The following is a 15,871-nucleotide window of genomic DNA, read 5'->3' on the forward strand; positions in this document are numbered from 1 at the left end:
CATCCCATGTTTAACATTGCTATCTGTTTTATGTGGTAGTGACCATCATGGGTGGGGTACTTCTTGTTGCAAGATTTTCTATCAGCAGTTGGCTGTTGGAGTGGCTGTTGTAGTCTATCTTGGTTTTCTTTGTACTCTGTCCTTGTATCTTCTTTTAACCTTTGTAGTGCCCATTGTTGGTCTATAAGAAGTTAGGGGAGTTTTTGAGGTATTTTTAACTTAGATGTGTGATTGATTTCTTAGAAACTTTCCAGTTAGGGCAAAACATACATACTTGAGCTGAAAGGTCACAGTCTGAAAAGATTAACGTCGTATGTTGGAGCAACTCAGTGGTAGCAGGGAAGCTATTTCCTCAGCTTAGGCAAGGAAAGGGAGTTTTTAGGGTGTGACTTGGACAAGAAAAAGGTAGTCCTTCCTAGAAAATGAATTCTCACTTAATAAGGACTCCTCTCAGCCAACATTAGGCTGCTAATTGACAATGTCTCGTGTCTTTTTGGTTCTTCCTATTTTTGGGAAGAATATATTTCCTATATTAGTTTAAGCAGAATCATCTTATGGCTTATAAAGAGCTGCTTTTAAAAATCTTCTACATTCAAGTGCTACTTCTGTGTGTCTGTATTCTAGAGTTTGCTGGAGTGATGCACATGCTTTTCCTAAAAGAAAAAAGACAAATACATTTAGAAAGAGTTTTGCCATATTCTCATCACTTCTCAATGATTGCAGAAATTTTAGGTGCTCGCTTTTCCTTGTTGTTGTAAAAAGTCTGAGGTATTAGAGGAGTATTAGTCATGCTGAGAGTAAATTTCTAATTGAATGTTGACTGTATGAAAGTTTGTCTAAAATCTTAAGAAAGAACTAAAAAATGGAGTTATTGGTAAATTAAAATGACAGGCATTAAAGAAAAAAAACAGCACACACAGAAGCAATCTGTGACATCAGAGGCATTCTTGCTGGAAAAGAAAAGAGGTGTAATGCCTTTAGTCTCTCCTTGTAGCTACTGTTGTCTTGCTAGCTTTAGTTAACACAAACACTGTAGAATCAATGCTGGTTCTGTAATTAATGCATGGCTTCCCATCCCTCCTCCTCCAAGGCTGAACCTTGGGGAACAGGTTAGTCTTGTATTGTTACTAAACTTCTGGAATGAATGGCCATACTGGCAGAACTTACTGCACTACTGTATTTGTTGGTAGTGGCAACAGTGTCTGATGGACAGCCATGCTGTGCCTGAGGAACTTTTGAAACCTTTTTTCCCCTACTTTGCAGGCTACCTGTATATGGCTGAAAAAGAAAATCCTAACAACAAAAAATACTTATGAAAAGGGAACATTTGTTCCATAAATAGAAAGTAGAATGCACTTCTTGTAAGCATGTGTAACAGAAATTTGCTCCGTCTTTGGATTGGAAAGAGGCCTTTCAGAGTCAGTTTAGCAAAAGCTCTTAGTAGGCAAACCTGTAATTTTTTTTTCAGCATACAGAAGCATTCAGTGTTTGTATATCTTACAAGTGCCATTTCTGGTATGACTGTTTGCAGTATTAACAAATGAACATCTAGAGGAGTTATTTTTACTGCTTTCTTCTACCTATTTGCCAACTGACATGGAAGTTGTCTAAAGAAGGTAAAAGACGCTGCTTGTTTAGGAGCTTTGCAGTTGGAACACACTATTCTCCCAATACTGCATGCATTTTTTTGTTGTCAGAGTCACTATGTATGTGAGATGCAGAAAGCTGAAGTCCGTCGATAATTAGGATAATAAACAGTGCAAAGTCACTCATCCAGGAGCGGTAGGTTTTTGATTTTTTTTTTTGGCATGACTGAATAGTCAGGTGCTATTGGAATCAGCAGCAGCTGCAAAGTTGTGGGTGTTACGAGATGGAAACCATTGACTGCAGTGCTGATTATCTAAACAGCTCTTTTGTATGCTGGCAGCAGTGGAATTTCTCTTCCTTCCATTTTCCGGGTGACTTCTTATAAAGTATGACAGCTTGTCATGTGTGATCATCATCACATCAGTCCCGTGAGAACGAGTGCTCTCCTGCATACCCTCGTCCTTTTGGTGTACAGGGTGAAGCACAGGTTAAAATAAGAGTTTGCACTTGCACATACTTGTTGTGCTTGACTGTGAAGCAGTGGTATGGTTTTTTAAAGAGTCAGCCGTAAAGGGGTTGACAGGGTGTCAGTGAGTGTCTGTTCATTAACCAGAAGGAGGAACAGTTTGCTCCTCTCTGGAATTTATGGCTCAGAGTGACAGAACAGACTGTTTGAGAAGGGATTTCAGAAATTAAATGAAGTTCTTCTGAATGTGGTGATGGTGACATAATTGTGAGGTTGAGTAAAATAGAATTTAATTGACTGTCTGTTGTTCCTTTGGGCTCTTCACTTAAAGAAATGTTTTACACTGACCTACGTGTTAGTTGGCAAGAATTTGTCTCACAGCTATCTATCAGAAAGAGCATTAGTATATTTGGTAAGTTGATTCTGTGGATTTTTAACATAGCTTTCAAGTGTAAGAGACCTTGCAAGCTAGTTGTCAAGCATTTAAAAATGCAGAAATATGCCTGGTGTACTTTACTGCACATCTGTGTGTATACTGTTGTTGTGGCTTTCACGTGCCAATGTGAAAACCGGTGATGCTGTGTCTCCATTGTGGAGAAAATGGGAAGGTAATACAGTATTTACAGTACATTTAAGCAGATATAAATAGAAATAAACCAAAGAAAATGGGCAGTTGTTTGTAGAGCACCACATTCAGGTTTAGTGTTTTCCAAACAGAAATGAAGAAGTGCTAGAAAGCTGTTTGAGTGAGGAAAGAGTGGGCACAAGCAGTATTATCAGAAGGTCAGCCAGGAGCTGGTGTTTAGATCACACTAGTCCCAGAGGAGAATTCTAATATACTGAAGTAAGAGAGCTAAGAAACTGTGTTTTGGGTAACTGTTGAAAGCAACAGAGTTCAGGGCTAACAAGGACTAATAATTAGCCCAAATTATCCCAAAACTTTGGGAATTAAATGGCTGAAAGTGAGGTTTTTAAGAAAAGTTTTGTGGTCAATTTCAATTCATGTATTTTGGGAGTAAGTTGATGCGAAGCTCACTTTTAGGTCCATGTAGATACAACAGTTAGCTCTAAATAGGACATCTTAAGGAATCGAAAGAGGAAAGAAAATTGCAGTGGTAGGCTATTGGCTCAGTGATGTATGGTGAAAATGAGTCAGTGATTATTAGAACAGTTTTCGTGTTCTTTCAGAATAGAATTTAAAGAAATGTTTGAAAGCTGATGGAATAAACCAAGACAAATGCTGAAGATGAAAAACACCAAGAGAAAACAGCTAAACTAGCCTCTGCACCACTGCCTGTGCCAGAAAGCAGCCAGCAACTTGCTGTACTGCCTTATACTGGAAATGTTGACAGTTAGAAGGCAGTTCAAATGTTCTAAAATACTTATGTCTGTTTAGAAACAGATTGTAGTTCCTCTTTATGCTTATATACATACACAAAATAATAATGAAGATGCTTAAAATTATATATAATCCTGAATGGTAGGACTGAAACAATTTCTTGTGACAAATGACACAGAAGATGTGTTTGTGGTATTTGGGAACATGCAGCCATTTCATGTCTTTAAATGATGTAATTAGGAAATAAGCATTGACAGTTGACTGACCATGGTCATTGCTGTTACTTATGAACCCTGTACTAAGTGATTTAATTGTGGCCTGATGTTCCCAACAAGCAGTGAGCTGATGTACAGTTGATATCTTGTCAGAACTTTTCATTGACAAAGCAGAGTGTTTTTGTAGATTTTGCAGGGATCAGTAGAAACTTTGTATTTTGCTATTTAAAATAAATGTTGAGCTGAAGTTACGACTGAGAACACCTGTTTTGTTCTGTAGTTTGATAATGAGTAAGTCAGTTTTAATGGTGACTTGTTCATGCTCATTTTGGGTTGATTTTGGTCTTAAATTCATGATAAAGTTGTTTTTAAAGCTGTTACGTGCTCTGTGGCTTTACAGGTCTGGATTTCTAATGTTTTATTATTTTTTATTTTTTAATATTCATTTTCTATCTTCCAGAAGTGTCAAACTTTGTGTTTTGTGGTTCATATAATGAAATTTACTTAACAAATGCACTTAAGGCATCACATATCATGCTGCTTTCTGAAATAAAATTTTCACCTTGAATTCCTTTACTGTTAGTATTTCGATATCGTGTTCCATTATTTACCTTATTTGAAAGATTGCATTGGAATGATTTCTCTTATTTCTTCTAGGGACTCAACAACAGCTTATGGCACAACACGCTTCAGAGAAAGAGGCTTTGGAAAAGATTAAAATAGAAATTGAGGAGGAGCTAAAACATCTTGATGAAGAGATCTTGGAAGGTGCTCTTCAAATTTCCCCCTCGCAATTGATAATTTCTATGCAGTGTAATGGTGGTTAATTTGTAACAAGTGCTCTAGTTAAAGAGATACTTATGCATTGAATGATGCATTGAATCTCTTCACCTCCCCTCTCCAGCTAAGATTTTACACATTGTTGTATGAAGTTAAATGTGACTGTGTGGAATGGTGCAGTCTAGCCAAAGCAAACAATTGCACTGCTTTCATTAGACTGCTATAAATAATGAAATGTAAACAGCCCTTAAGCTGCTCCATGACAGAAGTGTAAACATACTGAAACAACTAGAATTCTGGGGAGTGTGGACTGCAACCACCACATTTCTCACCTCCACAGTTTATTTTTTGGGACATGCTTTAAGAAGTAGGTGTGGCTTTTATGGGACTCCCAGCAAGAGACAGTTTGGAACCAGTCTGCTTTGCATTTCAGATGGGAAGTATGAACTAGAATGACTCTATATCTGGTTATCTTAATCCACATAGGCCTTTCTGAGAAATTTTAAACAGAGAAAGAAAAGGTTTATTAACAGAGTATTGTTTTAAAAAGACATGTTGTAGTACTGCTGCAGAAATTCCTAAGTGGGCAAATTTTACCATGGAAAAGAGGCTTTTTCAATGCTCCATCAGGACTGGCTTAAAAATTAGCATAAAAATGAGAATATTTGCTAATTTGCTGGTTAGTTGTGAGATAAGGGTAGAGGGGAGAAATGCAGCTTACAGTCATCTCTGACTTGGAGGTGTCACTTCCAGATTACATTTGGAACATACTCGCTTTACTAAAATTTGTTCGAAGCATGCTATGTCTATGGAGTTTTCATTTCTTTCTCCATCATATGAATTGTGTTTAACTGATGGGGTGAGAAATCTGAGACTGCTGTTCTTATACGTGTCTACTTTATTTTATGTATTTTTTCTTTCAGCTTTTACTACTACAGGATTTGACTGCCACACTTCCCCAGTGTTCAGTCCTGCCAATCCAGAAAGCTCAATAGAAGATTGCCTGGCTCATTTGGGGGAGAAAGTATCCCAGGAATTGAAAGAACATCTGCACAAAGCACTAGAGAGCTTGCTTAGCAAGTGAGTTTCCATTTGTTTTTTCAAAGGGAAGGTGTTTGGATTTTGTGTTATGATTGCTACTGAAATGCTAAAGATAACACTACATTCTGTATTGCATTTCTCTTTTTCAGTGTCTCTTTATCTGGTTATGTTCTTGTTTTGTGTTTTAATCTGTGAGTACTTCTTTGTGCTCCTCTCTTTGGATTAATGTAAATTCTGAAAATTTTCCAAGCTTTTATCATTGAGCTTCTGAGACCAGTTGAAGTATTTTGACTAGTTGGTGAAACCAGAAGCTGAGAGCTGCCAATTGCCATTGCCAATTTTATGAATACTGGGTTGTAGCCATGTTAACTTGCCCTACCTAGTAGTTAAGAGCAGAGCTGGAGGCTTAATAAATAGTCTGACCCAGTCTGAGTGGGAGAGTCATCTTGAAGGGAAGGTGTGTGGATGCTTTATGGCAACCTTTTAGGACACGGGTCTGATGCAAATGTGACTCCATGAGCTAACCTTGGGGCATTAGGAGCTGTCCTTTCCATTTAATCTTATTGTTTAAATAGCACATGTACTTGCCATGCTGCTATCTTGGTTAATGTCATTTGTAAACTTGTAAAATTGCTGTGGTTGCTTGTTATTCTAATATGAATTACTAGCCTCGTTTAAATGGATCCACATAAAGTACTCCTTTCTGTTCAGAATGTCAGACTTCTAGAATGTATTTGTAGAGAGCTGGAGCTGTAGAGTGCTACGTTAGGACAGTTACAAATGAAGTTGTAGAGACAGGATTATCAAATAGCTATCTGAGGCTGTTTTATGGATTCACTTAAAGGAAGCTGAGAATTACTAGTATTATTCTCTCCACTGCTCATGAAATGTATCCTAGATATCAGTGTCTAGCAAAAAAACTCAGGTCTCATAGATGGGGTTGAGCATGCCATACAGGCTTTGAAGAGGCATCTCATATCCTTGTGAAGGTAATTCCCTTCACGGCAGACTTCTGCAATGTTGTTAATTTGAAAGTCGTTCCTTCTGAACGAGGGAAGATCTTGAATTGTCAGGTTTCTGAAGAGGTGTGTGGAGTTGCTGTCCTTGGAGAAACTCCAAAGCTGTCTGGGTATGGTCCTGGGCAGCCTGCTGTAGGAGACCCAGCTTGAGCAGGAGTTTAGACCAGATGACCTTCAGAGGTCCCTTCCAACCTCAGCCTGTGATTCCTTAACTAGGTTGTTGTCTTCTTGTAGAAGCTATAATGGTTGTTGATTTTTATGTCCAATTTTATTTAAGACTGATGAAATCGACCCTGGATTCACCATCAGAGGTCACACGTAACATCTGACTAGACAGATGGAGGCAGTTGGCTCTTTTCACTGGCTCATCCACAGGAAAACTCTTCATTTAACTTTCAGTAATCAATACATATGCAGTCTGTTTCTGTATATAGGTTTGATAGGATGAAAATGTAAGTTTAATGTTGTGTAAACTAAAAATTATTTAACAACAAAAAATGCCTTGCAGGGTACAAGTTCTCCTTTAAGCAACAAAAGATGTGTTAGTATGTTCCTCCAGAAACGGCAGACACTTATCTGCCTTAACAAAACTGTGCATTCAGATGTACTGAGGGACATGGTTTAGTGAGAAGTATTGGTGATAGATGGACAGTTGGACTGGATGATCTTGGAGGTCTTTTCCAACCATAGTGATTTATGATTCTGTAAATATATATATGAAGTCTGAAATGCCTATGAAAATGTGGTGGCATGCATATTTTTTTGTAAAGTGAACTAGAAGTACTGTCTAGACTCTCAGTAGTATCCTTCCTGCAGCTGTTGTTGCTCTTCTCATCCTAGTGATTCATTTGGATTTGCATTCTAAAGGGATTAATGTACCAAGGAAGTTAAGAGAATGCACTTAGAATGACAAGCTCAAATTATCTTTTCCCCAGTGTACTTTTATTTTGTTCTTTCACCAGTGTTTCTTACTATAGCATTATTTGACAAAATATTTGTTTTGCTAGTATTTTATATTTTGCTCTTGTGTGCCTATACGCAAATATCTTTGTGTTATAGTACAGCAAGCCTGTTAGATTTTGGAAGGTTATTAAAGTTCACTAAGCAGTTAGCATTTCTTCTCTCCAACATCAGATACCACTTTCTGCCTTAAACTGAAGTCTAAACTTGCCTTCTGTCTTGGTCTGGCTTCAGGACAACTGCTTTTGAGGCAGCACATCTTCTCTTATCACTTGTCACAAAGTCTTCATTGTTGTTGCCTGTAAGATACTATTTGATCTTGGAGGAAAGAGAGTAATTTCATCATCCCAGTTCAGAGAACCTAGAGGTGTGATAGATTTAAAATGAGAAGTCTTTGTTGAAATGTCTACTGAAATACGATGATTATTTTCGCGATCAAAAGTGCTGTCTCTTGCAGCTAAATACTTAACATAATGTTAATGCTGCCAAGTGCATGTTGGTTGGTAGCAAGTCAGAGAACCTACTTCTCTAATATCCTTCAATTTGTAGACTATCAGATTTTTTTTAATACTCACCTAACCAGTTATTTGAAATCGTATAACTGGAAAAAGGCGATGCCTTCTTGCCCAACTGCTGCTGGTGAAATATGAGATTTTTTAGCTCTTGAAAATTACTTGCTGCAATATATGTGAAAAAAACCTTATTATCAGAAAACTGAGAATTTTATTTTATTCTTGTTCTTTTGTTTCCTTTTATAACTTTCAGTGTTGGTTTAACTTCTGCAGGCCAGTAACATATCAAGAATATCGAGAGCGCACACAAGAGGCAGCCGCACATGCCAGTGGATGGAACAAGGTACTGAATAAGTGGCTTTGACTTTGGTATCTCTTGCATCAATTTGATGTCCACAGTGTTTCTTGCAGCGGGCAGCTATACTTTACAGAGGACCAAAATTAAAAAGAACTTGCTTGTTTTCAGTGTGTAGTAACACGTACTTTCTTAATAAGGGATGTAGACATACTATGTAGTTTTTTGGGATAATTTAGCCAGAAGTGATTTAATTGAAGTATTCGGTCAATCTTCCTTTATTACAGTAAAATGAAATGTTAGAATTGTTGCTTGACATAATTTTTTTGCAATAGTTATTAAAAAAATAATAATTAATTTCCCAAGATATGCTTATTGTTCTAGCAGTTTCAAATGCGATCTGAGACAATAATGTTTTCATAATATTTGTCTACCAACTCTCTGCTTCCAACTCAGGCTCAAAATAAAATTGCTAGCATCCTCACAGTGTTTCAGTTGTTCACAATATGTAAGGAGAGTGTGTGCATACCTGGTTTCAGGAGTAGTTGTCTCAAATGACACACTTTTTTACTTTCTTTAGAACGTGAAGATCTGTAAGCAAACTGCCTTGTGATAGCTTGAAAGTAGAATGAGTAGAATTCGTCTTTCATTAATCATTCCAATTCATAATTAGTTATTTTCTGAAAGGTTCAGTGTGCATCAGAAAAATAATGAAATAACTATTTGCAAACTTAATGACAAATGAATGTTAAAACTTAGTCTCAAAGTTAAAATAGAGCAAGAAATCTGATTTAAAATTTCATTTCCTTAACTAGATTCCACTGCTTATTTCAGAAACTGATCATCTAAGAAAGGGTGTGGGCACTTTTAAAGCAGTTTGTTAATGTTGCTTGACAAGTTCAAGCCCATGGCTATGGCAGTTACAATTGCTGTGCTTGCTTTCAGGTTGTTGTGTTATGATTCATAACATTTTAGTGAAAGTAACCATGAAATCTGGTTCTCAAGGAGGTGCTTTAAGATAAGCACCTTTTACTTTCCACTTGATGGAGGGAGTGGACTGAGCTTTGTTTGTTCCCTACTGCATCTCCTCTTGCAACTGTAGCCCTGGGAGGGTTGATTTGGAGATTTATGATTCAACCTGTGTTGCTGTTTTTTGTGCAACATGTGTTCTTGAAGACAGCTTTTGTTCTCTTGTCAGCTTTTGATGGAGGGGATTAGCCAGAAGGTTTCTTTATCATCATCTTTACTTACCTGTAACATTTGTTGCAGTCCACAAGCAAACCTGAGTGGAAATTTTGTGTAGTAGTACAGCATCTGTTTATATTGTTTCTGTGGTAGCTTGATGCTTCAGGAATGTTTAGCAGTTCCTTTAATAATACTTGTTTTGAGGAGATGGAATATGTTTCCTTGGTTTCATTTCCTTTTAAATTCCTTTACTGTCTTAAGCAGAGCCATGTTTTATAACAGAAAAGATCGAAGTACCTTTCCTCCAACTTTAATGTGACTTAATTCTCAATCTAAAGAAGAAGCTGTTAGAAAAAATAATAAAAGTAGCAAGAAATAGACATGCAGTGTTAGGTCTAATTAGCAGGCATGTATAGCAGCAAAATGAAGTGGTGCTGGCCTTGGGTCTGTGAAGATCTGAAGAATATGCATTTAAACTGACTACCAGAAGACTTGTCCGCTCTTGAAAATTTACTGGTATATTTCTGGAAGAAAATATCTGTAAGAAGAGTGTGGGAAGCAGTGAAGATATGTCCTTGGCATGACTGCATTAAGAGGGGAAATACAAATTAATAAGTTGATAGTATTTAATAGTGAAAAAGATGAGATAGAGGAAGCAAGACACACAGTTCTCCTGTTAGAAGAGTTACTTATGGATAGTTTCCTAACACTTCTTCAGGTTTTACATAAAGGTGTATCTCCTGTTGAACTTGTTTTTGTCAGTTTGCTAAGAATGATGCAGAAAAGCTTTTCATCATTCGCTGTTACACGCTCCTGGATATTACATATCCTTTAATTGCTTGGTTGGAGCAGAAACTGAAAACACAGTAGTTGTGGCAGATGAGAAAGGGTTAAAAATCTAGAAGGGTTTTCCCACAGATAGACTTCTGGGTGGTACATCTGTGATGTACCAAGATGTCTGTGCTTTTTGTAGCCTACAACTGAGAATCTCACTTTAAATTTCTGACTCTTTGCTGTCGAGAAGAAAATTGTGTGGCCCCTTGAAGCAACTTGGACTTGGTGAGGAACCTAAGTTAGAATTAACTGATTTTCTGCTGTGATTTCACTTGTTATCAGATCTTGCGTTTATTTGTGCATGTGTGTGTATAGGTATCTTTCATTATATGTGTTTATGTAAAAAAGCTCCTCCTATTTAATGTATTGACTGTGATGTGCTCAGAGAGTCACACCAGTCCCCTAACAGCACAGTATCTCTGTGGCACAAGGCAGATCCAAAGCAGTCCTTGCTAATCTTACCTGATGTTATGTGTATGTGAGACACAGCATAAGGTAAGCATGTGCTTCTGGGTAGGTATTGCATTAAATTAGTGATGTTAGGTTAGTTGCAAGTTGAATGTGAACAAAGGCTTGATCTGCCTCCTTTACACTTGGGAAGGAGTCATTTTTCATCATGCTAATTTTCACCGAACCTGTTCGTTACTCAGGAACATAAAGAAGATGCTTTGAGATGTAGCTGCTATTTTTACCATTTAAAAATGTGGACCTTTTCCAGAGAGCAGTGGTATGTCTGAACTGCTGAAGGGTTGCGATTAATTTACAAGGGCTTGTCATGTGAAGGAATATTTTCAGTCACTAAAATGTGAGCATTCATCTCAATAAGAAAATATTGCTGGGTAAACATATGTGTAGGAACATCTGTTCATCCACTGACATCCCACAGAAGCAAAGTTTACCTGTAGAAATTTGAAGCACTGGTTCTCAGTAATAGAATTTCAGGAGGAAAAAAAAATAATACTTCATGTGTTTCTCAGAAACTGCAGTGTGGAAATAACAGATACAGTGATGGATTCTGTAAAGAAAAGGATGAGGCTCTCTTTAAAATCAAACCAAGCTAATACCACACCAACTTTAGAGGGATTTGTGCTTCTGTAATAAATGTATTCTGAAATCTCATAGTGAAACACTGCACTGTTGAGGTTTTGGTGCTATGCTTAATATTGAATAGTATGTAAATACTAAAAAAAAAAAATTCCACTAGTGTGCATCAGATAAAAGGGTGACGAGTCAGCTGAGGTAGTAGGTAGGTTAGCAGTCATCTTACTGATGTTGTTTTATTAACCTTTGATTCCCATTAATTAGTAAGAACTAATTTTGTAAACAATAAGGTGAATTTTTCTGTTGAAATAGTCAGAAGATGCATGGAAATGGCAATTACCTTTGATGCAACTTCCTCAAAATCTTCTTGGCATATTGTACTATTTAATTTTTGTTTTGCAGACATGTACTGTAGTGAGGGATTACAAAAGTGTAATTGGCAGAAATTTTTCATTTGCACAATCAGAAATCTTCTGATAGTAACTTTTTTTTTTTTTAATGATTCCCCAGAAGTTTTCTCCTGCCAACTGTTTGCTGGTTTGCTCTGCTTGATTTTGTATTTGTGTTTCTTCAATCACAGTATAAATAGCCCCTGCTACTCTTTCCTATGTGCACTGGTGGAGTGAATTGCAATTGCTTTGAACTGTTAAGGGTCCATTTTATCTGTGGTCTGGTTTAAAACTTATCACTATTCACATAGCTACTGTTAAGTACAAAAAGCTGCAGTTAGCCTTAGTGGGAGTAGTGTGAACCTGATTAATTTGCAAACCTGGTTGCCCTACTGCTGATCTCTAAGATAGAAGTGTCAGTAATCTCAATGGGAAATTAAAAACTGTGTTTGTCAGTCTGCACAAAACTGAATATCAGTGTTTGAATTTGGTCCTTAGCTGTAAAGGCCTACAAAGGACTCTAAATTTGGGAGGAATGGGTAGATTCGATATTTAAGTTGGCAAAGGAAGAAAGCAGTAGTTTGAACTCTCTTCATTTCCTAAGCAGCCTCTTTTTCTTTTTTGCCTTTGTTTCTTTCCCCTTCAGCTTAAAGTAAATGCCAAATATTTTGACATTAAAATCTTCATGCAGTTGTAGAATTAAGTGGATGCATCCAAAGCTTACCTAGTTCAGACAGCATGTTTTCTTTTCTTTAAGCCAAGAAGACTGAAGTTTCCTCTGATGCTTACCTTACCTTGACCTGCTCCTTAGGCTTATGCTTATTCACATAGCAGTAAGCCTGCAGCTTTTTCTGCCTCTGGTTCAATATTAATTACAAGAAACTCAAAAAAAAAAAAAAAAGAAAAAAGCTAAGAAACCACAAAGCTTTTAAAATTCAAGTACCATCTCATTTCTAGTTAAGTGAATGAAGTGTTAACTATTTTTCCCAGAACAATAATATTACCTGTCCTCTGTAGTATTGGACTCCCTCTATTTTTAATCAATTGGAATGTCTTAAATTTATCAGATTACAGGCATTTTTAATACCTTATTTATTTTTAGGGATCCATTGGATCCATCTGAATGTGACTCCACCATGGATTTAGTACAAATGTCAAATCCAGCCAAGTGCCCACTCTTCTTGTGCTTCTTCCTCCAGCTTTGGTTCCCAAGGTGTGATTTCTGGGAATAGTAATGGAAGATATTTACACAAAAGAAGATCAGGCTGAAAGAGGAGACTGGAGAAGGAAGGGGCACTTGGAGTTCAATCTGAGCAAACGTATTAACCTGGATCTACCTTGTGTGGGCAGAAAACAACGTTCTGATTTGCAGCGTTCTAATGATCCTCTTCAGCATTTACAGAGAATAGAAGTACAATGCAGTTGTCACAAACTAGATGCAGTAAAATTAGTAGGACTTTCTCTTGTATGGTAATAAAGCTTTCTCGGATGCTAATGGCTTCAGTTCATACCAGTTTTTCCTGAACTTGGCAAAGTGCTACATAAACTTTGCCCAGAGGGCCACTCGCATGAAGAATAAATGTAGAGTTTAAAAGTTCAACTGCATGTTGTTAAGGCAAACAATAACATAATTTCAGAAGGAAGCATCTAGAACTATGTTATATTAAGGAGGTGAGTTAGTGCATTTTCTAGAGGAATTCACATTTGAGTTAAGGCTGTGTGTTCTGTTAAATACAAAAAAAGGTTGAAAGGAGAAGAAGGGGTAGGAAAGAAGGCAAGGATTTCTGTACAAAGTAAATTTGGCATACAAGAGAGAGTTCAGTGTAGAGAGGGCTGTGTATTTATCACTTGAACTAGGCTTGTAATCTTATTGTGCTGTGAGGAGTTTATAAAACTGTAGAATACCCTAAGTTTGAAGGGACCCGTAAGGATCGTTGGGTCCAACTCCTGGCTCCAACACAGCACCACACAAAATCCAAACCCTGCATCTGAGAGCAGTGTCCAAAGGCTCCTTGAACTCTGGCACTTGGGGCTGTGCCCACTGCCCTGGGCAGCCCATTCCATGCCCACCGCCCTGTGCTGCAGCCCCTGTCCCTGACCCCCAGCTGCCCTCCCCTGACGCAGCTCCATGCCGTTCCCTCGGCCCTGTCGCTGTCACACAGCAGAGCTCAGCGCTGCCCCTCCGCTCCCTGTGAGGAGCTGCAGCCGCTATCAGGCCTCCCCTCAGCTCCTCTCTCTGCGCTGAGCAAACCAAGGGACCTCAGCCACTCTTCACACATCTTGCTCTGCAGACCCTTCCCCATTTTCATAGCCCCAGACTGCACCCAGTGCTCAAGGTGAGGCCGCAGAGCAGGACAACCCTTCCCTTGCCTGGTGGCAATGCTGGGCCTGATGCACCCCAAGGTATGGTTGACTTTCGTAGCTGCCAGGGCACATTGCTAACTCAAGTTCAACTTGCTTTTGGCCAGAGAGCACAGTCTGTGGGGCTGCTTTCCTGCCTCTTGTCCCTTACTCTTTACATACAGCTAGGATTGCCCCCTTCCAGATTCAGAACCCAGCGCTTGCCAGTGTTAAGCATCATAGAGTCTGGCTGCCAGCTTGATGTAATTCCATTTGTCTTATAGCTGTTTGAGCCCAAGTTATTCGGTTGCGTCCTGTCTGAAAACCAAGTGTAAACTTCTAAAAAGACTGTCCAATGCAATGCATCTATGAAAGAATGAGTATGAGTTTGCCGTTTGAAAACAGTTTGGATGTGTAGCATTTTAAACAATAGCATTGCTTTTTGTCTCTTCCGATGTTGGAAGTTCTGGACCTATTCTTGCTTCTTTTTACTTGAATCTTGTGTTGTGGAAACATGGTACTCAGGAAGCCACTGCAGTCTTCTTCTGTGAAACTGTCAAATTACACCATGATGTTTTGTTTTATCAGATTTAAGTGCTCCTTTCCTACTGTTTTGTATTGTATTTCTGCATCTTGTCTTCACAAAAATGATGTGTATATTCCCCTGATAACTTTGAACTTCCAAATTCAGACCATTTCCGTAGGTCACATAAGTTCTTCTGTTTTACCTGCCTCAGGAGTATTGATAATGTTCTTTGAATTTTTTTGTAATTCTTGTTTTTTTGAAGGTCTTGGTGCCCCTGGTTCTGCTACAGCAATTTCTGATGGAATTAACCAGAAGAGGCCAGGAACCACTGAGTGCACTTGTGAACTTTGGAGTGACGTATCTAGAAGACTATTCTGCAGACTATATCATTCAACAAGGAGGTTGGGTAAGAAGATAAAGTTGAATTTCCATGTTTTATTCAAAGCTTATTTCTAAGCATGGTGCTAGCATTGAAAGCTAAAAGGAGTTGATGGAAATAAATCTGTGAGAGGATGCCTCAGGAAAAAAAAAAAAGGCAAGAGGTTACAACCATATTGTTCATGCAGTTGGAAAGGGGTCTGTCAGGCAGTAATGTATTTCACCTCTCTACCCTAAGGCAGAAATGACTTTTACCCATTCGTTGCTTCTATTCACATTAAAGATCTGTGTGATTGGATGTCACAATTTCCGCAGGCAGTTTGTTCCAGTTCTTTGCATGTCTGGTTTGTTAAATTGCTGTTGATATAGAAAATGTCCTCAGAAGTGAAGTCATAGTTTCCATACACTGTGTGTCAAGATGCTAATACACTGCCACATGGTTGAGCTTTTGTTCGAATGCTCTTTCCTGTTAATATACAGAATTGCATTTACATGCAGATACTCTTAGCAGAAGAGATACCGTGCCTGAGAGCATCATCTTTTTAATCTTGTCTGCATGCTACAGTGACTGCTGCAAATGGTCTATGCTTTTTTCCTCCTCTTAAATTTCAGAGGGTTTTTAGCAGGTAACTAATTGGGGAGCACTTAGTACAGAAATGCCGAGAGGTACGAATTTATTTTTATAATAAGTGACAAAGTAGCTAACATAGATTGAATTTTACATAGGAACAATCAAGATCTCTTTGTGTTGCATTTCCTTGTAGAAATCTTTAGATTCACGGTAACCAATGTTCCAGAGTCATGGCCTGCTAAGCAAGTTACATTTTAAAATACATCAGATAGCTCACAGCTGTTGAGCTGTGTCTTGAAAGCAGAGCTTTGCTAAAGGAGGTTGAGCTTTAGATTACTGGGCTTGGGAGGGATACCAAATTTGAATGGAATTAATCTGGGATTAGGAAAATGC

At 38.1% G+C, this 15,871-nt stretch overlaps 1 protein-coding gene across 2 annotated transcripts in view; it reads left to right on the forward strand.

Annotated features, from left to right (window-relative positions):
• Window positions 1-15,871, forward strand: part of BCL2L13 (BCL2 like 13) — a 42,176-nt gene that overhangs the window by 9,704 nt on the left and 16,601 nt on the right. For both annotated transcript variants that reach the window (XM_042889755.1, XM_042889756.1), the window contains 4 exons: window positions 4,265-4,375; window positions 5,311-5,467; window positions 8,193-8,262; window positions 14,792-14,935. In XM_042889755.1, the coding sequence (XP_042745689.1) occupies window positions 4,265-4,375; window positions 5,311-5,467; window positions 8,193-8,262; window positions 14,792-14,935 (482 nt within the window). The remainder of the gene's footprint in view (window positions 1-4,264; window positions 4,376-5,310; window positions 5,468-8,192; window positions 8,263-14,791; window positions 14,936-15,871) is intronic.

The sequence above is a fragment of the Lagopus leucura genome, unplaced genomic scaffold, assembly GCF_019238085.1.
Source record: "Lagopus leucura isolate 7727_CA_CO unplaced genomic scaffold, USGS_WTPT01 Super-Scaffold_100159, whole genome shotgun sequence".
Taxonomy (NCBI): domain Eukaryota; kingdom Metazoa; phylum Chordata; class Aves; order Galliformes; family Phasianidae; genus Lagopus; species Lagopus leucura.